Below are 20,992 nucleotides of genomic sequence, written 5' to 3' on the forward strand. Positions count from 1 at the left end.
TAATAACACAGGGATTTCATCATTTGTGAAGCCAGGCTGAAAACACTCAGCAATCTGTGCATTCACGACTGGATGTAATACCGGTAGCTTAGCTGTAGCATTTGTAGCTGAGGGCTTCAGCTTCCGGGTAACAAGGAAATGACGTCATTCACGTAGATTACTGATTGGCAGCACTAACTCGAAATTTTGAGTTATGGATCCTTTTCTTTTTTTTTTTTTTTTTTTTTTTTTTTTTTTTTTTAGTGGCGGAAACGGGCTTCCATAGGTTCTTGAGTCCCTTGTGGGAAATTATAATTTAATTGTAGCTTCAACATTTACAAGAACCACACATGTGAAACGATGTTAATTACTAATAAAGTTAAAGACAAAAGGCACATATTCCATACAGCCATTATTTCAGAGTCTTGATGACATTAAAGCTTAACTCTTAACTTTTTCAGATTTAATGACTAGAAAACTGAGGTGAATGTTTTTGGTTTTTGACCTCCAACGTGTATTTAGATACCTTGGCCCAGTATAATAAGCCAACTGTCACAAACCTGGGGCTGAAAGTGGACTCTGAACGTGACAGATTAAGGCAGTTGTAAAATCAAGCTTCTTGCAGCTCAGGCAGCTGTCACAGCAGCACTTTGAGACAGTGATCCACGTCTATGTTAGCACTCAGCTGGATTACTGTAATGCACTTTATATAGGGATCAGTGATTCATACATTACTCGTTTGCAGAGGGTGCAAAATGCTGCAGCTCGTCTTTTATCTGGCACTTGAAAGTTTGAATACATTTGCCCTATTTTAGCTTCACTTCACTGGCTGCCCATTCATTTTAGGATTCATTTAAAAATTCTTTTATTTGCTTTTAAAGCCCTCCATGGCCTAGCCCCATCTTATCTCTCTTAGCTGCTACAGCCTTATACACTCACCTGCTCTCTCAAGTCAGCTGATCAGCTGCTCCTGAATGTACCCAGGACTGAGCATAAACCTCGAGGAGATCGTGCTTTTCCTGTAGCAGATCCAAAACTGTGAACGATCTGCCTTTAGAGATAAGACTCGTGATGGCAGCTACGTTGTAGCCACAGCTGCCCTGGGGCGCACTGACAGAGGCAAGGCTGCCGGACACTGGCGCCACCGGGCCCTCTGACCACCACCAGTAGGCAAACATGGGTATCTTGCCCAAGGATATTTGGCATGCAGCCAGGAGGCAGCCTGGGATCAAACCACCGACCTTCTGGTTAGTGGCTGACCTGCTCTGCCACCTGAGCTACAGCCACCCCAGAAAGTGCTTTATAAATAAAGATGGATTGGATTGGACATCTTATAGTTTTTAGGTCAGTGTTGACAGGAAACTGACTCTGGATCTGTCTTTAGCTCGTCTTTCTTATCTTGACCTCTGTGATGTCCTTTCACAGAATACTAAGCTATGAGATTGTTGTCTATACTGTGATAACGTTTTACTAACATTCACAAATCCTCATGCAGGATGATAACATGTAGTTATAAGACCTAAGTGAAAAAAAGCTGTCTCATATGGAAACAGAGGTTTCTGCTGGGTTGGCAGTGTTGGAACATACAATGGAAAAAAAAGCAGAAACAGAAAAACCCATCATGAAAACAAGGCAATAATTTTGAGTACATTAATGGTTTATTTATAATTAATCACTGAGGAAATGTGCGGAAAGTTCATACCCAGCACAAATGTTTGCATCAGGTCAAATGAAATTTGACCTGATGCGAACATTTTACAAATTTACTTATGAATTAAATTACATTGAAAACTGACATGTAATTAAGTTTACTGTTAGTGTACTTATGTATCTTTTCCAAACATGGAAGCACGTGTACTTAATTTTTTTATTTAATTTATAGTACTTTATACTTCTACTTAAGTACATTATAGTACTGTATTTAGTTAACTCTTTTACTATTTTCTTACCCCTGCTGTCTAATGAAAACCACATTTTTCTACTTGTGATGATTTAAAATTTTCTGATGAAATTACTTGATTTGTGTTTTTCTTTATAGAATGAACATTTCCCTTTTCTTAAAACATATAAAGATTTTTAAAGTTTTTTTCTGAGCTCATGGAAAACGCCTCTTATGGTTATCCGATCCTGACTGGACAGTAGTGCTACAAACTGGATGAATATGATGACTATGATGTATCGCTGTTGGTCAAACTGCCCGTTATTAAATAAAATAGTTAAAAACACTTTTAAAAGAAGGTCCACTTAAGACATAAAATGCAACATACACATAATGCAGCAGTAATAATATCTCAGAAACATCACATCATACTTATAGCTCTGACACTTTCAGTTCATTCTGTGATATTTTTAGTACAACTGATTTCTATGGAAAACAAGTGCTGCTTCCTTGATTGAGGAATGTGTTACATAGTGATATTATCTGGTTTCAAACTCTTGCAGCTATGCTAAAAAATTGTTGGAATACCTTTGGTGTGTTTTAGAACGAACCTGTTCTGAGACATATTTTAAAGATGAGCCTTGTTGGTCTGCATGACTCCCTTTACTTAGACTTGGTTCCTCCTGCGCCAGATGGCGCATTGGGCGGCAAGGGATCATCAACGAGCTCGATTTGCAGCCACATCTTCAGCCTCGTCCCATGAAAGATCGACCACTTTCAGGTCCTCAATGAATGACCGTCTCCACGTCTGTTTTGTCGTCCGCAGACATGAAGACGGTCATTCATTGTGGACCTGAAAGCATGACTCCCACTGTGTGTGAAATGCCATGTTAAGCCAAAAGGCTTACATACTAATGCGCATAAAGATAATAAATAGTCTAAGATGAGTATGCCTTCTTGAGTGAGATGGTGATTGGCTGGTACAGAAACAAGAGGAAAAAAGAACTCAAATAAGAAGTTCTTGGGTTCCTGGTACAGATCAACTAAAGTAAGTAAATCCAGGGGTAGGGCAGCACGGTGTCACGATGGCTGCCTCAAAGCAACAAGGTCCTGAGTTCAATTCTGACATCAGGCCAGGGTCTTTCTGTGTGGAGTTTGCATGTTCTCCGTGTGTTTGCGTGGGTTCTGTCCGGGTACTCCGGCTTCCTCCCACAGTCCAAAGACATGTAGTTAGCGGGGATAGGTTCGTTCGAAACTCTAAATTGAATGCGAGTGTGAATGGTTGTCTGTGTCTATGTGTTAGCCCTGCGACAGAGTAGCGACCTGTCCAGGGTGTAGCCTGCCTCTTGGGACACCTGGGATAGGCTCTGAAAAAGCCCGTCCTAGGCAACCATGAAAAAGGATAAGCAGAAGAGAATGGATGAATTAAGTATGTGAGACTGCAGCACACTGAATAATCTTCAAATGTGTGTTACATACCTCTGCTGCGATGATATTCTTGAAGGTTTCATTGAAAAAGCTACTTTTACATAAATAGGCTGATATAAAAGTATATAAAAATACATTTCTTAGGTTGTTTTCACTCAGCAGTAGTAATACTTTAGCCTGAGAAATTCCTGTCAACAGCACTGTGGTGTTGAGCAATGCAATAAAAAACACTTTGGTTGTAAGCACCATTATCAGCAGTTTTTGGATGTCATGTGTTACATCAGCTGAATCAGCTTCAGTTTGTGCAGGTTTTATGTACTAGGCCAGCGTTAACTCAAATAATCTAACTTTTATACAGCACAGTAAAGTCCTGAATATGCCGTCCTGAAGCACCTGTCCTTTATATTTTGCCACAAAAAAGGACGTTCAAAGATGTACTGGAACATCTGCATACATACATGAAAATCTAGTTTTCACATTTTTACCAGCTTTAAAGTCAATACTTTGGTATGAAAACCTTTATCCTACATATTCTATATACCACAGGCTGAACTCTCGTAGATAGCATTCTTGTCATTTCTCTATGCAGTTTTTAGGAATAGTTCTCCAGGCTTCTTCTTAAAGAACGTGCAAAGCTCTTCTTTGTTGGCCTCTTTTTGTTCTGTACTCTTACACTGCTTCAGTAATGTTAAGGTCGAGCTTTGGGGAGGTCAGTCCATGGCTAAGAGGGATCATAATTCTATCACTTTGGCAAGCTCTCCAAAACCACTGGGTGAGGGACTCAGGGTCTCAGTTCCCTAGATGTTCACTGGTGTTGGTGTGGTGGGTCTGCCCCTGTGGAAATTCACCACCAGCTCCTGGTTTTCCCATGTTGAACTGGAGATGGTTCTGCTGGCACTAGTCCACAAACTCCTGAGTCCACTGTCTTTATTCTGAGTCATCCTCACTTTTAATAAGGCCAACTATGGCAGAGTCATCAGGAAACTCTTGCAGATGACAGTCTAGGTTGGTAACTGTCTGCAGTGTAGAGAGTGAACGGGAATAGTGCTAGCACAGTTCTTTATAGGGCCCTGTACTGAAGACCAGCCTGTCAGAAACACAGCCTTGCATCCTCACATACTGTGGGTAGCCAGTGCGATAGTCCAATATCTATTGGGACAGGTAGTAGTCCACCCCTGACTGCTTGTCCCTCACAAGTCCAGGTTGGATGGGGTTAGCACTGGAGAAACTAGAGAAAGAACATTAGCCTAACTGTGCTTCCAGGCTTCTTCAGGTAGCACGATCTCGGTGCAGGAGGTAGATGATGACATCATCCACCCCAATGCTAGACTGATAGGCTTTTGCAGTTGATTCAATGGAGACCTAACCGGGGCTGAAGATGCTTCAGTACTAGCCTGTCGAGGGTCTTCTTCAGATGTGAGGTCAGTGCTACTAGCTTGTAGTTGCTGAGGTCTTTTGGACGTGTGATCTGTGGTAATGGTACCACACAGGTACTGAGTAAGAGCCGCTTAAATAGGCAGCCTAGTAACGTGGTACCGGAAGATAGATGTTGATGGGGGAGAAAATGTCTGTTTATGTCTGTTAATCTGTTATCTTCAGGACTGGTGGTAGATTCAACTAAAGAAATTGAAATAAATTATGTCCTTTGTTATACACAGCTAGTAACAAAGTGCCAAAAGCTATAATTTAAAATAGGTTCTTTGCTAAGTTCTCTGTTAGGAGTAGACACGACTGATTCATCACTTGAGTTTTGTTCCTTTTTTTTTTATGCATGAATCATTGCAGGAATGAAAATGAGTAAAAAAGCCACCAATCTCCATATTAAAACTTAGAGCTTAAAAGCCCTTGAAAAGGCTAGGAAAGTACTGCTATTTAAAAATTAGCGGACGGTCTGGCACATTGGAAGCAAGGTTTGGAATAAACGTTTTAAACAGTATTTTTAAACAGTATTAAACAAATACATTCATACCATGTGCGTGTGCATATCGGCTCTCATGTCCATCAGGACGTCTACATGTTTTTTGAGAAAATCTTTATATATCTTATATATGTTGCTTATTTCCTGTTGAACTACGGAAAATGCTTTGTCATTGCACGTGACTATCTCCCAGCAGGTCACATTAAACATTAAAGTGGATGATGAGATTTCTACGAATCAGGAGGAGAAAAAAATGCAACTTCATCCTGTGAGTCACAGCTGGTACAGACGCCCCGGCTCAGTGATTGGTGGAAACATACGTCACATCTTGCACGAGCACTTCCGGTGGAGTATAAATACAGGGACCCGCGAGTGTGCCGTTTCACACCAGGGGAGAAATCTTTGAGGAGTTTTTGCTTCAACAGTGTTTGAACGGAACTTCTTGACTTCGTCCCGCTTTGTATTTCAGCTACTCTGCACTTCGGAAGAAAAATCCTTTTCTACTTGAACACTACACATAAAGTCGACGTGAAGCTTTATTTTTGCACCGTTTTTGTTAATAAAAAGCACAAGAAACGCCAGCCGAAATGGAGTCCCAAGTGCGCCAGAACTACCACCGCGACTGCGAGGCCGCCATCAACCGGATGGTGAACATGGAGCTGTTTGCGTCTTACACCTACACTTCTATGGTGAGAACACGTCATGTGATGCTGATGTCTGTAATAACCTTGGTCTCAAGCTATATTAGCTTAATGCTAGACAAAGAGAACGGAGTAGAGTCGTTAAATGTAAAGTCCGGTATGTTGTTGCTAATTTCAGTAATACATGATTTCAGTCGCAGCTCGTTTGTTGGTTGTTTATCACAGTTGGGCAGGTTGCCAGATGCGGAGTGTATTTTCACCCCAAACACATCACCGAAAAACCCAAATGCTGCGTCGTGCTTCGTTTGGCTTTTTAGTCTCGAGTTCAGCAGTTACCTCGGTCTAAACCGGCTGAACTGTCCATCATGAATCATGTCTGTCTCCATAACTGTTTGTCACGATGCTGTATTTGCAGAAGAATTGGTGCTGTGTACTAATAACCTGTGTCTGATTTGTCAGGCCTTCTACTTTGACCGTGATGATGTGGCCCTGCCAGGCTTCTCCCACTTCTTCAAGGAGAACAGCCATGAGGAGAGGGAGCACGCTGACAAGCTGCTGTCCTTCCAGAACAAGAGAGGAGGTCGCGTCTTACTCCAGGACATCAAGGTGTGTACAAACTGAACCAGTCCTGCTGTGACATACCTGACTGTGTCTCTAACACAGAAACTGGGATTAATGAGCAGTGTTATGACACTTGTTCTCTTGTTGTTAGCGTTAGTGTGTAATGTGTACACAGAGCTTAAAACAAGTGTTCAGTCTCTAACAGAATTGTTTGTTGTGCAGAAACCAGAGCGTGATGAGTGGGGCAGCGGGCTGGAGGCCATGCAGTGTGCTCTGCAGCTGGAGAAGAATGTCAACCAGGCTCTGCTGGACCTGCACAAGCTGGCTTCTCAGCATAATGACCCTCATGTAAGTGGGAGTTGGAGGGAAGAGTTTGGGGTTAAAGACTGAACTAGTTGATGCTGTGTATGTTTGACAAATCATCAAATGTTAACTGTAGTTTGTTTTCCCAGCTGTGTGACTTCCTGGAGAGCCACTACCTGGATGAGCAGGTGAAGTCCATCAAGAAGCTGGGTGACCACATCACTAACCTCACCCGCATGGATGCCCACAACAACAAGATGGCAGAGTACCTGTTTGACAAGCACACTCTGGGTGACAAGAGCTAAATGCTGAGATGTAGAAGTGAGCCTGGAGTCAGCATGTTAACAACACAGGCTTTGAAGTAAACTCACTTCTGCTCCAGCTGATTTCTTTCCTGATTTCCTCACTTTAAAGCTGGCATCAGTTCTTGTATGTTGTGGTGTTTGTGTGAAATGTCACATGGAGCGATGGATGTTATCAGGGTATGGCTCTGCTTCTAAGCTGTCTGACATTTGGAAATGTTTCTGATCTGTTCATCTGAATAAACCTTTTGAGCTGGATCTTTGGTCTGTCTGCATCAGTCACTTATCATGACTTATGGTTTAGATCAACTGCTCTGTCAGATGTATGCCTATTCAACAGACAATGCATTTAAGTATAGTGTTTCAGTTCAAATGGCTTCAGAAGGAGTTTGGTGTCAGATAGGCTGGTCCAACTATTTCAGAAACTCTTACAGGATTTCTCTACCCTGCCAGGAAGTGTAAGAGGAAAAATCCTGTGAGGTTGTTGAACCAAAATGCCTCTTTCATAACACCCAGATTGCTTCAGGTTCTTATGGAAGCCTGTTTCCGCCACTAAAAAAAAAAAAAAGCTAGTATCCATAACTCGAAATTAGTTATTTTCTCGAAATTTCGAGAAATATAACTCGAAATTTCGAGTTAGCTCTGCCAATCAAAAATATACGTGAATGAGGTCGCTTTCTTGTTACCCGGAAGCATATGGCGCAGGACCGCGCACTCAAACGGATCCCAACAAATTAAAGTATGTTTGCTGATAGTAACACCATGTGATTCGGCTAATAACACAGGGATTTCATCATTTGTGAAGCCAGGCTGAAAACACTCAGCAATCTGTGCATTCACGACTGGATGTAATACCGGTAGCTTAGCTGTAGCATTTGTAGCTGAGGGCTTCAGCTTCCGGGTAACAAGGAAATGACGTCATTCACGTAGATTACTGATTGGCAGCACTAACTCGAAATTTCGAGTTGCTTTTCTCAAAATTTTGAGTTAATATGTAGAAATTTCGAGAAAACTCAAATTTCAAGAAAATAACTCAAAATTTTGAGTTATGGATCTTTTTTTTTTTTTTTTTTTTTTTTTTTTTTTTTTAGTGGCGGAAACGGGCTTCCATAGGTTCTTGAGTCCCTTGTGGGAAATTATAATTTAATTGTAGCTTCAACATTTACAAGAACCACACATGTGAAACGATGTTAATTACTAATAAAGTTAAAGACAAAAGGCACATATTCCATACAGCCATTATTTCAGAGTCTTGATGACATTAAAGCTTAACTCTTAACTTTTTCAGATTTAATGACTAGAAAACTGAGGTGAATGTTTTTGGTTTTTGACCTCCAACGTGTATTTAGATACCTTGGCCCAGTATAATAAGCCAACTGTCACAAACCTGGGGCTGAAAGTGGACTCTGAACGTGACAGATTAAGGCAGTTGTAAAATCAAGCTTCTTGCAGCTCAGGCAGCTGTCACAGCAGCACTTTGAGACAGTGATCCACGTCTATGTTAGCACTCAGCTGGATTACTGTAATGCACTTTATATAGGGATCAGTGATTCATACATTACTCGTTTGCAGAGGGTGCAAAATGCTGCAGCTCGTCTTTTATCTGGCACTTGAAAGTTTGAATACATTTGCCCTATTTTAGCTTCACTTCACTGGCTGCCCATTCATTTTAGGATTCATTTAAAAATTCTTTTATTTGCTTTTAAAGCCCTCCATGGCCTAGCCCCATCTTATCTCTCTTAGCTGCTACAGCCTTATACACTCACCTGCTCTCTCAAGTCAGCTGATCAGCTGCTCCTGAATGTACCCAGGACTGAGCATAAACCTCGAGGAGATCGTGCTTTTCCTGTAGCAGATCCAAAACTGTGAACGATCTGCCTTTAGAGATAAGACTCGTGATGGCAGCTACGTTGTAGCCACAGCTGCCCTGGGGCGCACTGACAGAGGCGAGGCTGCCGGACACTGGCGCCACCGGGCCCTCTGACCACCACCAGTAGGCAAACATGGGTATCTTGCCCAAGGATATTTGGCATGCAGCCAGGAGGCAGCCTGGGATCAAACCACCGACCTTCTGGTTAGTGGCTGACCTGCTCTGCCACCTGAGCTACAGCCACCCCAGAAAGTGCTTTATAAATAAAGATGGATTGGATTGGACATCTTATAGTTTTTAGGTCAGTGTTGACAGGAAACTGACTCTGGATCTGTCTTTAGCTCGTCTTTCTTATCTTGACCTCTGTGATGTCCTTTCACAGAATACTAAGCTATGAGATTGTTGTCTATACTGTGATAACGTTTTACTAACATTCACAAATCCTCATGCAGGATGATAACATGTAGTTATAAGACCTAAGTGAAAAAAAGCTGTCTCATATGGAAACAGAGGTTTCTGCTGGGTTGGCAGTGTTGGAACATACAATGGAAAAAAAAGCAGAAACAGAAAAACCCATCATGAAAACAAGGCAATAATTTTGAGTACATTAATGGTTTATTTATAATTAATCACTGAGGAAATGTGCGGAAAGTTCATACCCAGCACAAATGTTCGCATCAGGTCAAATTTCATTTGACCTGATGCGAACATTTTACAAATTTACTTATGAATTAAATTACATTGAAAACTGACATGTAATTAAGTTTACTGTTAGTGTACTTATGTATCTTTTCCAAACATGGAAGCACGTGTACTTAATTTTTTTATTTAATTTATAGTACTTTATACTTCTACTTAAGTACATTATAGTACTGTATTTAGTTAACTCTTTTTTTTTTTTGACACTGTAATTTTTATTGATAGTTTTGTCACAGTTTAAACATAGACATGTTTTGCATTACAGGAGAAATAACCATGCAAGCACACAGTCAAAACAAAACAGAACTAAAGCGAACAAAAGGTGTGGGTGCCAATTCTAATCAACTACCGTATGCATGCCTGCCTTTGCTCAGCAGCATACATACTCCAGCTTATATATGTACTTTTATACAGGCATGCATCAATAGATATACAGAGTCATAGACCTTAAATGTTTTGTTCGTTCATTAATTTTCCTTGGTGCCATACAATGTCCACTTCTCCCACTTAGCAACGAAAATATCTTCCTTTAATCTGAGACTGTAAGTCATTTTTTCCATTGCATAGATTTCTCCAACAATATTTAACCAGTCTTTTGATGAAGGCGGATCCAGTTTGTACCAGTTTCTTGTTATAGCTTTCTTTGCAGCTATCAATAGGATTTTTGTCAAATACAAGTCGTCGTACAGAACATACTCTCTAATATTCCCAAGATATACAGTTTTAAAATTGTGTGGTAATTGGTAGCCCAAGATATTGCCTATTACAAGACTCACGTTCTTCCAAAAATTATGCAGTTTCAGGCACTCCCAAAACACGTGCGTATGATGTGCTTCCATGTTACCACATCTTCTCCAGCATGGCAAACTGTCTTGAGTCTGTTTACTTTTGATTTTTGGTGTAATAAAGAATCGAGTAAGGTGTTTCCACCCAAATTCTCTCCAGCATCTTGAGTTAGTCGTTGTGTTCTGGGTTTCACACATATCTAATCATTCCTCAGTTGAGATATCAGTTTTTATTTCCTGCTCCCATTTCTTTTTTATGTATTCAGTTGATGTTGCCGTGTTCTCTCTTAGATTTTTATATAGTACAGAAATCTCCTTGAATTGGAGGCCCCTGTATGATTTAATTATACAATTCAGGATGCCATAAGACGTACGCGAACTTCGTATTTCCTTTGAAAAGTAGTCTCTGAGTTGCAGGTACCGGTAAAAATTGGTTTTCTCTAAACTATACCGATCTTTTAAATCTTGAAAACTCATCAAATGGCCATCTTTCATTACTGTACAAATCGCTGTTATTCCTTTTTGTTCCCACTTCCTGAATCCTGGGTCGTGAGCACTTAGTATATCACCAACAACATAGGCAGCCCAGTTTAACATCTTAACCTCCCTTTCCAACTTACTTTGTTTAACTAGGCCAAACCATATCTCTAGAGTGTGGGATGTTATAGGATCAAGGAAATGCTGTAAGGTTTTCTTAAGTTGCTCATTTCCAAGAAAAGTCTGGACTGGGACATCCCGTACTTTTATTTCAATATCTTTCCATTTAGCATTAAAGTTCTGATCACACCACTTTATCGCCGGTCTGGTTTGGGCCGCATGATAGTAATCTTTTAGATTAGGGAGTCCCACACCACCTTGCTTCCTAGATAGTTGTAATGTTGTGTATTTTATTCTAGGCCTTTTACCATTCCATACAAATCTAGAGATGAGCCTATCCCAGTCCTTGAATTTTTCCACTGGGATCTTAACTGGCAGAGATTGGAAAAGGTACAATAACCGTGGGAGGACACTCATTTTTATTGTTGTGATTCTTGCACTAAAGTCTAGTGTAAGAGTTGACCATCGGTTTAGATCGTGTTTAATCTGAGTGGTCAGCCTATCATAATTTGTTTTAAAAAGGTCACTCAATTGTTTAGTCACGGTTACACCCAAGTATTTCATTTGTTTTGCAGTCCAGTTCAGTCTAAACTTATTTTTAACCTCTTCAGATGGCAAATAGTTGAAAGCCAGTATCTGAGTTTTGGTCACATTAATTTTGTACCCCGAATGTTCAGCAAAGATATTAATTACATTAAACATTGGAATTAAAGTTTGGTTTGGATTTTCTAGGTAGAGTATGATATCATCTGCAAATAAGCTGATGATGTGGTCTTCCCCTTTAATACTTATTCCTCTCACCTCCTCACTTTGTCGGATGGCCTGTGCCAGGGGTTCAATATATAGAGTGAAGAGAAGAGGTGAGAGGCAACAACCCTGACGGGTACCCCTCTCGAGAGAGATTTGCTCCGTTAGGCTGCCATTGATTCTAATTCGAGCTGTAGGAGATTGGTAAATAGATTTGATACACATCACAGCACCGTCATTAAAACCAAACCTTTCAAGCACGGCATATAGGAAGTTCCAATCTACACTGTCGAAAGCCTTCTCTGCATCCAGGCTTACTAGGGCCGCACTGCCCTTTTTTGTTTGTATCGAGTTAACTATTTGGAGGGTCCTTCTTATACTATCTTGAGTTCTACGTCCTGAGATAAAGCCAGTTTGGTCTTCATTAATTAAGTCTGTCATAATTGCTCCATATCGCTTAGCGATTATAGATGTGTATATTTTGTAGTCCACATTAAGAACCGATATGGGTCTGTAGTTGTTACAATATTCGGTGTCTTTTCCCTCTTTAGGGATTACTGAGATAATCGCCTCTCTCCATGAGGGAGGTGTTACACCCTCCGCAAGGGTATGATTGAATGATGATTGAAGCATTGGTATCAACTCCTCCTTAAAGTTCTTGTACCACTCTGAGGGGAACCCATCGGCCCCCGGTGATTTATTAGCTTTCAGACTGGAAATTGCTCTAGATATTTCTTCATGACTGATGGGGGCAGTCAGTTTGCTGTTTTGCTGCGTACCAATACGTGGTAAGTCTAGGAAGTTAAGAAAAGCAGTTTTCTCATCTTTATTTGAGGAACATGGTTGTTTATACAAGTTTTCGTAATATTTCTTAAATGTTTCTTCTATTGCTTCCTGGGTATACTGCAAGTTATTTGTAGATAGGTCTCTAATCTTGTGAATCGTATTAACAGCTTGCTGCTGTCTAAGACGCCGTGCTATCAGTCTAGCTTCCTTTGGGCCATTCTCATAATAATCCTGTTTCAAAAATCTAAGTTTTTTTCCACTTCTTCAGTCAATATATTGTCAATTTCCTTTTTTAGTGTTTTAATTCTGTCTTGGAGCTGAACATTCCGAGTTGTTCGGTATAATATTTCTGTGTTTTTCAATTCCTCCACCTGGCTTAGGTACAGGGCCTTCCTCATTTGGTGTTGTTTTGAAGTTATAGCAATAAGCTTCCCTCTGAGCACAGCTTTGAATGCATCCCAAAACACCGTTGGGCTAATTTCTTCAGTGGAGTTTTCCTCTATGTATTGCTTTATATCTTTCTTGATTTGGTCTTTCGTTTCTTTATTATTCAGACAGCTCAGATTTAACCTCCAACAGGTATTTCTACGCCTACTATTTAGATTTAGCTTTAAATGAATGGCACAGTGATCAGCAATATCTGCCACTCCAATTGTGCATTCAGTTACTCTGTGTAGATCCCATCTGTTCATTAAGACATAGTCAATTCTTGAGTAAGTGTTGTGAGTCTTTGAGTAGTGTGTATACTCCTTATCCAGCGGGTGGTGTTCCCTCCATACATCTACCATTCCATGCTCCGTCATAAATGTATTAACCATTCTCGCCAGGCTGTTTTTGCTTCTATTTGTGCTTGTTGTATCAATTCTATGGTCAAATACCACATTAAAGTCTCCTGCACACAGCACAGTCCCTTCAGATTCTGACATGACTGTAGTAAGTAGAGTCTTCACATTTTGTTGGTTGCTCTCAGGGGGAATATAGAGATTGATTAGTGTCACCGCCTCCCCTTCTAGTTTACCTCTTACAATAATGTATCTCCCCTCACTGTCCCGAATTTCTTTAGAACATTCAAAATTAACTGAATTTTTAATAAGTATTGCTACCCCCCTTTTACGACTTTTCTTGCAAGTACTATAGTAAGAATTTCTGTACCCAAATTTCTTCAATTTATCATGCTCTTCCTGCGACAAATGTGTTTCCTGAAGATATATTACATTGGCATTAAGCTTTCTCATTTTGAATATCACTTTGCTTCTTTTAATTGGGTTATTCATCCCATTGACAGTCATTGACACCAGCGTTATATTCCTCATCTTTTCACTGTTAAGTTTTGCTTTATTTTTGGCTTATCACTATCATAGCCTCCCACACTAACTCTAAGAACTTGGAACAAGATAACAAGAAACTTAAGAGAAACTGAAAATACGTATTTCTTACCCACAGCGTCCCTGTGGTTCGTGGGGTATATCCCTTTCAGATTAGGGGCCCCCGTGAGATCCAACATAGGTTCCTTAAGAAAAAAGAAAAAAAAAAAGAAAAGAAAACCTACCACTTTCCGGTCTACCTTGCCTTGAAAAGTAACAGAGTAATGAACCTTTAGTTTCAGAGTTCTACTGTTCAGTCATTTCCACCGGATTCAAATGTTTGTATCCTCACTTATAAGTTCTCGGTGTTAGATCGCTGCCATCCCAATGCATTTTGCAGTCGCTCCTCCAGCATCGTGCTTTCCCCGCTCCGCTGCGGCACCTCCACCTGTATTCCTCTCCTCCTTAGCTCCTCCGCCGCCGCCCGGCCACTGTCATATGTCCTGGCGCCGCTCTCCCAGTGGATCCTGATTCTGGTCAGAGGCGTCTGGAAGCGAATTCCTCTCTCTTTTAAGGCTTTCTTAATTCCAGCATATTCCTTCCTCTTTTGAACCACGTCGGCAGCGTAGTCATGATCAAAGAAAAGCTGCTTATCCTGATGTACAACCTTTTTCTTCCACGCTGCCTTCAGCACCATCTCCTTGGTTGAGAACTGAAGAAAATTAACCACCACCGATCGCGGAGGTTTTTCTGGTCCGGGTTTTGGCACCAGAGCTCTGTGCGCCCGCTGAATATTTAGAGCAGAATCCGGCGGGAGCGAAAGCTCAGCTCTCAACAAGTCCTCCACACACTGCAGCACAGAGTTTCCTTCAGAGCCCTCTTTTAGGCCAAAAATGCGAATGTTGTTCCGTCGGCTACGGCCTTCCAAGTCAGCCAGTTTCGTCTGAATATTCCGTTGTTGCTGAAGCGACTGGATTAGAGCGTCTTTTGCGGCCAAATTCCACCTTTCCATCTCTTCCAGTCTTTTCTCAGCTTCTTCGAGTCTGGTCTCATGGCTAGCTAGCTCGTTCGCAGTTTCTGCCAGCTTTGTATTAATGTCTTTCTTGAAGCTGTCGAATTCGTCCTTCATTTCTTGTGTGATGTCTTTCTTAAACGTGGCAAACTCGGTTTTAAACTCTGCTTTAAGTGAGTGAATTTCCTTAATGATGTCCTGGAAGTCTGCGTGAGGGTGGCTAGCTACATCTCCTTCCATCTGCTCGCCTTGCACGCTGTTCTCGGACATGTCTGCGTTGCCCCCTCTTACCAGCTCCACTTGTTTCACAAAATCCTTAATGTTTCCTTGTCTTTTTGACCTTCTTCCACCTTCCATGGCATTTATTACACGGTTTAGCGGTGGAAATATTCGAATTCTGGTTCTCTTTCGAGTTTTGACCGGGAGCTGCAGGTTTATGCTGCCATCTTCCTTACGTCCCCCTAGTGGTCCCCCTAGTTAACTCTTTTACTATTTTCTTACCCCTGCTGTCTAATGAAAACCACATTTTTCTACTTGTGATGATTTAAAATTTTCTGATGAAATTACTTGATTTGTGTTTTTCTTTATAGAATGAACATTTCCCTTTTCTTAAAACATATAAAGATTTTTAAAGTTTTTTTCTGAGCTCATGGAAAACGCCTCTTATGGTTATCCGATCCTGACTGGACAGTATTGCTACAAACTGGATGAATATGATGACTATGATGTATCGCTGTTGGTCAAACTGCCCGTTATTAAATAAAATAGTTAAAAACACTTTTAAAAGAAGGTCCACTTAAGACATAAAATGCAACATACACATAATGCAGCAGTAATAATATCTCAGAAACATCACATCATACTTATAGCTCTGACACTTTCAGTTCATTCTGTGATATTTTTAGTACAACTGATTTCTATGGAAAACAAGTGCTGCTTCCTTGATTGAGGAATGTGTTACATAGTGATATTATCTGGTTTCAAACTCTTGCAGCTATGCTAAAAAATTGTTGGAATACCTTTGGTGTGTTTTAGAACGAACCTGTTCTGAGACATATTTTAAAGATGAGCCTTGTTGGTCTGCATGACTCCCTTTACTTAGACTTGGTTCCTCCTGCGCCAGATGGCGCATTGGGCGGCAAGGGATCATCAACGAGCTCGATTTGCAGCCACATCTTCAGCCTCGTCCCATGAAAGATCGACCACTTTCAGGTCCTCAATGAATGACCGTCTCCACGTCTGTTTTGTCGTCCGCAGACATGAAGACGGTCATTCATTGTGGACCTGAAAGCATGACTCCCACTGTGTGTGAAATGCCATGTTAAGCCAAAAGGCTTACATACTAATGCGCATAAAGATAATAAATAGTCTAAGATGAGTATGCCTTCTTGAGTGAGATGGTGATTGGCTGGTACAGAAACAAGAGGAAAAAAGAACTCAAATAAGAAGTTCTTGGGTTCCTGGTACAGATCAACTAAAGTAAGTAAATCCAGGGGTAGGGCAGCACGGTGTCACGATGGCTGCCTCAAAGCAACAAGGTCCTGAGTTCAATTCTGACATCAGGCCAGGGTCTTTCTGTGTGGAGTTTGCATGTTCTCCGTGTGTTTGCGTGGGTTCTGTCCGGGTACTCCGGCTTCCTCCCACAGTCCAAAGACATGTAGTTAGCGGGGATAGGTTCGTTCGAAACTCTAAATTGAATGCGAGTGTGAATGGTTGTCTGTGTCTATGTGTTAGCCCTGCGACAGAGTAGCGACCTGTCCAGGGTGTAGCCTGCCTCTTGGGACACCTGGGATAGGCTCTGAAAAAGCCCGTCCTAGGCAACCATGAAAAAGGATAAGCAGAAGAGAATGGATGAATTAAGTATGTGAGACTGCAGCACACTGAATAATCTTCAAATGTGTGTTACATACCTCTGCTGCGATGATATTCTTGAAGGTTTCATTGAAAAAGCTACTTTTACATAAATAGGCTGATATAAAAGTATATAAAAATACATTTCTTAGGTTGTTTTCACTCAGCAGTAGTAATGCTTTAGCCTGAGAAATTCCTGTCAACAGCACTGTGGTGTTGAGCAATGCAATAAAAAACACTTTGGTTGTAAGCACCATTATCAGCAGTTTTTGGATGTCATGTGTTACATCAGCTGAATCAGCTTCAGTTTGTGCAGGTTTTATGTACTAGGCCAGCGTTAACTCAAATAATCTAACTTTTATACAGCACAGTAAAGTCCTGAATATGCCGTCCTGAAGCACCTGTCCTTTATATTTTGCCACAAAAAAGGACGTTCAAAGATGTACTGGAACATCTGCATACATACATGAAAATCTAGTTTTCACATTTTTACCGAGCTTTAAAGTCAATACTTTGGTATGAAAACCTTTATCCTACATATTCTATATACCACAGGCTGAACTCTCGTAGATAGCATTCTTGTCATTTCTCTATGCAGTTTTTAGGAATAGTTCTCCAGGCTTCTTCTTAAAGAACGCGCAAAGCTCTTCTTTGTTGGCCTCTTTTTGTTCTGTACTCTTACACTGCTTCAGTAATGTTAAGGTCGAGCTTTGGGGAGGTCAGTCCATGGCTAAGAGGGATCATAATTCTATCACTTTGGCAAGCTCTCCAAAACCACTGGGTGAGGGACTCAGGGTCTCAGTTCCCTAGATGTTCACTGGTGTTGGTGTGGTGGGTCTGCCCCTGTGGAAATTCACCACCAGCTCCTGGTTTTCCCATGTTGAACTGGAGATGGTTCTGCTGGCACTAGTCCACAAACTCCTGAGTCCACTGTCTTTATTCTGAGTCATCCTCACTTTTAATAAGGCCAACTATGGCAGAGTCATCAGGAAACTCTTGCAGATGACAGTCTAGGTTGGTAACTGTCTGCAGTGTAGAGAGTGAACGGGAATAGTGCTAGCACAGTTCTTTATAGGGCCCTGTACTGAAGACCAGCCTGTCAGAAACACAGCCTTGCATCCTCACATACTGTGGGTAGCCAGTGCGATAGTCCAATATCTATTGGGACAGGTAGTAGTCCACCCCTGACTGCTTGTCCCTCACAAGTCCAGGTTGGATGGGGTTAGCACTGGAGAAACTAGAGAAAGAACATTAGCCTAACTGTGCTTCCAGGCTTCTTCAGGTAGCACGATCTCGGTGCAGGAGGTAGATGATGACATCATCCACCCCAATGCTAGACTGATAGGCTTTTGCAGTTGATTCAATGGAGACCTAACCGGGGCTGAAGATGCTTCAGTACTAGCCTGTCGAGGGTCTTCTTCAGATGTGAGGTCAGTGCTACTAGCTTGTAGTTGCTGAGGTCTTTTGGACGTGTGATCTGTGGTAATGGTACCACACAGGTACTGAGTAAGAGCCGCTTAAATAGGCAGCCTAGTAACGTGGTACCGGAAGATAGATGTTGATGGGGGAGAAAATGTCTGTTTATGTCTGTTAATCTGTTATCTTCAGGACTGGTGGTAGATTCAACTAAAGAAATTGAAATAAATTATGTCCTTTGTTATACACAGCTAGTAACAAAGTGCCAAAAGCTATAATTTAAAATAGGTTCTTTGCTAAGTTCTCTGTTAGGAGTAGACACGACTGATTCATCACTTGAGTTTTGTTCCTTTTTTTTTTATGCATGAATCATTGCAGGAATGAAAATGAGTAAAAAAGCCACCAATCTCCATATTAAAACTTAGAGCTTAAAAGCCCTTGAAAAGGCTAGGAAAGTACTGCTATTTAAAAATTAGCGGACGGTCTGGCACATTGGAAGCAAGGTTTGGAATAAACGTTTTAAACAGTATTTTTAAACAGTATTAAACAAATACATTCATACCATGTGCGTGTGCATATCGGCTCTCATGTCCATCAGGACGTCTACATGTTTTTTGAGAAAATCTTTATATATCTTATATATGTTGCTTGTTACCTGTTGAACTACGGAAAATGCTTTGTCATTGCACGTGACTATCTCCCAGCAGGTCACATTAAACATTAAAGTGGATGATGAGTTTTCTACGAATCAGGAGGAGAAAAAAATGCAACTTCATCCTGTGAGTCACAGCTGGTACAGACGCCCCGGCTCAGTGATTGGTGGAAACATACGTCACATCTTGCACGAGCACTTCCGGTGGAGTATAAATACAGGGACCCGCGAGTGTGCCGTTTCACACCAGGGGAGAAATCTTTGAGGAGTTTTTGCTTCAACAGTGTTTGAACGGAACTTCTTGACTTCGTCCCGCTTTGTATTTCAGCTACTCTGCACTTCGGAAGAAAAATCCTTTTCTACTTGAACACTACACATAAAGTCGACGTGAAGCTTTATTTTTGCACCGTTTTTGTTAATAAAAAGCACAAGAAACGCCAGCCGAAATGGAGTCCCAAGTGCGCCAGAACTACCACCGCGACTGCGAGGCCGCCATCAACCGGATGGTGAACATGGAGCTGTTTGCGTCTTACACCTACACTTCTATGGTGAGAACACGTCATGTGATGCTGATGTCTGTAATAACCTTGGTCTCAAGCTATATTAGCTTAATGCTAGACAAAGAGAACGGAGTAGAGTCGTTAAATGTAAAGTCCGGTATGTTGTTGCTAATTTCAGTAATGCATGATTTCAGTCGCAGCTCGTTTGTTGGTTGTTTATCACAGTTGGGCAGGTTGCCAGATGCGGAGTGTATTTTCACCCCAAACACATCACCGAAAAACCCAAATGCTGCGTCGTGCTTCGTTTGGCTTTTCTTTAGTCTCGAGTTCAGCAGTTACCTCGGTCTAAACCAGCTGAACTGTCCATCATGAATCATGTCTGTCTCCATAACTGTTTGTCACGATGCTGTATTTGCAGAAGAATTGGTGCTGTGTACTAATAACCTGTGTCTGATTTGTCAGGCCTTCTACTTTGACCGTGATGATGTGGCCCTGCCAGGCTTCTCCCACTTCTTCAAGGAGAACAGCCATGAGGAGAGGGAGCACGCTGACAAGCTGCTGTCCTTCCAGAACAAGAGAGGAGGTCGCGTCTTACTCCAGGACATCAAGGTGTGTACAAACTGAACCAGTCCTGCTGTGACATACCTGACTGTGTCTCTAACACAGAAACTGGGATTAATGAGCAGTGTTATGACACTTGTTCTCTTGTTGTTAGCGTTAGTGTGTAATGTGTACACAGAGCTTAAAACAAGTGTTCAGTCTCTAACAGAATTGTTTGTTGTGCAGAAACCAGAGCGTGATGAGTGGGGCAGCGGGCTGGAGGCCATGCAGTGTGCTCTGCAGCTGGAGAAGAATGTCAACCAGGCTCTGCTGGACCTGCACAAGCTGGCTTCTCAGCATAATGACCCTCATGTAAGTGGGAGTTGGAGGGAAGAGTTTGGGGTTAAAGACTGAACTAGTTGATGCTGTGTATGTTTGACAAATCATCAAATGTTAACTGTAGTTTGTTTTCCCAGCTGTGTGACTTCCTGGAGAGCCACTACCTGGATGAGCAGGTGAAGTCCATCAAGAAGCTGGGTGACCACATCACTAACCTCACCCGCATGGATGCCCACAACAACAAGATGGCAGAGTACCTGTTTGACAAGCACACTCTGGGTGACAAGAGCTAAATGCTGAGACGTAGAAGTGAGCCTGGAGTCAGCATGTTAACAACACAGGCTTTGAAGTAAACTCACTTCTGCTCCAGCTGATTTCTTTCCTGATTTCCTCACTTTAAAGCTGGCATCAGTTCTTGTATGTTGTGGTGTTTGTGTGAAATGTCACATGGAGCGATGGATGTTATCAGGGTATGGCTCTGCTTCTAAGCTGTCTGACATTTGGAAATGTTTCTGATCTGTTCATCTGAATAAACCTTTTGAGCTGGATCTTTGGTCTCTCTGCATCTGTGACTCATTTTACTGATTAGTTCAAGCAGTCCAAAAACTAAATCACAACTTCATTACTGACTTTGTCAGATTAAAGATTATCTCAGGTCTTTCAGTTAATATTTCTACTTATTGGCACCAAATACAAACGAGGCCATATCAGATGTAAATATTACTGGACTTGCAGGACATCGCTATGGCAGCTTCAACAAGCACCACACATCCGAAATGGCAAAAGTATATTACTTGTATATTATATTACTTCATGTTAAGATCTAAATATAACAGCCAATAACTAACATGAAAATATGGAATAAAGTGGACATGTGATCTAA

General features: G+C 41.4%; 2 protein-coding genes across 2 annotated transcripts; both read left to right on the forward strand.

The window, feature by feature from the left end:
- The first annotated feature begins 5,573 nt into the window (after positions 1-5,573).
- Positions 5,574-7,269, forward strand: LOC113021471 (ferritin, middle subunit-like). The gene is made up of 4 exons (XM_026166191.1): positions 5,574-5,893; positions 6,305-6,451; positions 6,629-6,754; positions 6,859-7,269. Exons 1-4 carry the CDS (start codon positions 5,792-5,794, stop codon positions 7,012-7,014), a joined length of 531 nt encoding a protein of 176 aa, XP_026021976.1. The 5' UTR covers positions 5,574-5,791; the 3' UTR covers positions 7,015-7,269.
- An 11,689-nt stretch (positions 7,270-18,958) lies between these two features.
- On the forward strand, positions 18,959-20,657 carry LOC113021472 (ferritin, middle subunit-like). Its single transcript, XM_026166192.1, has 4 exons — positions 18,959-19,278; positions 19,693-19,839; positions 20,017-20,142; positions 20,247-20,657. The coding sequence occupies exons 1-4, from the start codon at positions 19,177-19,179 to the stop codon at positions 20,400-20,402; spliced, it is 531 nt and encodes a 176-aa protein (XP_026021977.1). The 5' UTR covers positions 18,959-19,176; the 3' UTR covers positions 20,403-20,657.
- The last annotated feature ends 335 nt before the right edge of the window (positions 20,658-20,992 follow it).

This window comes from Astatotilapia calliptera, chromosome 4 (genome assembly GCF_900246225.1).
Source record: "Astatotilapia calliptera chromosome 4, fAstCal1.2, whole genome shotgun sequence".
Taxonomy (NCBI): Eukaryota; Metazoa; Chordata; class Actinopteri; order Cichliformes; family Cichlidae; genus Astatotilapia; species Astatotilapia calliptera.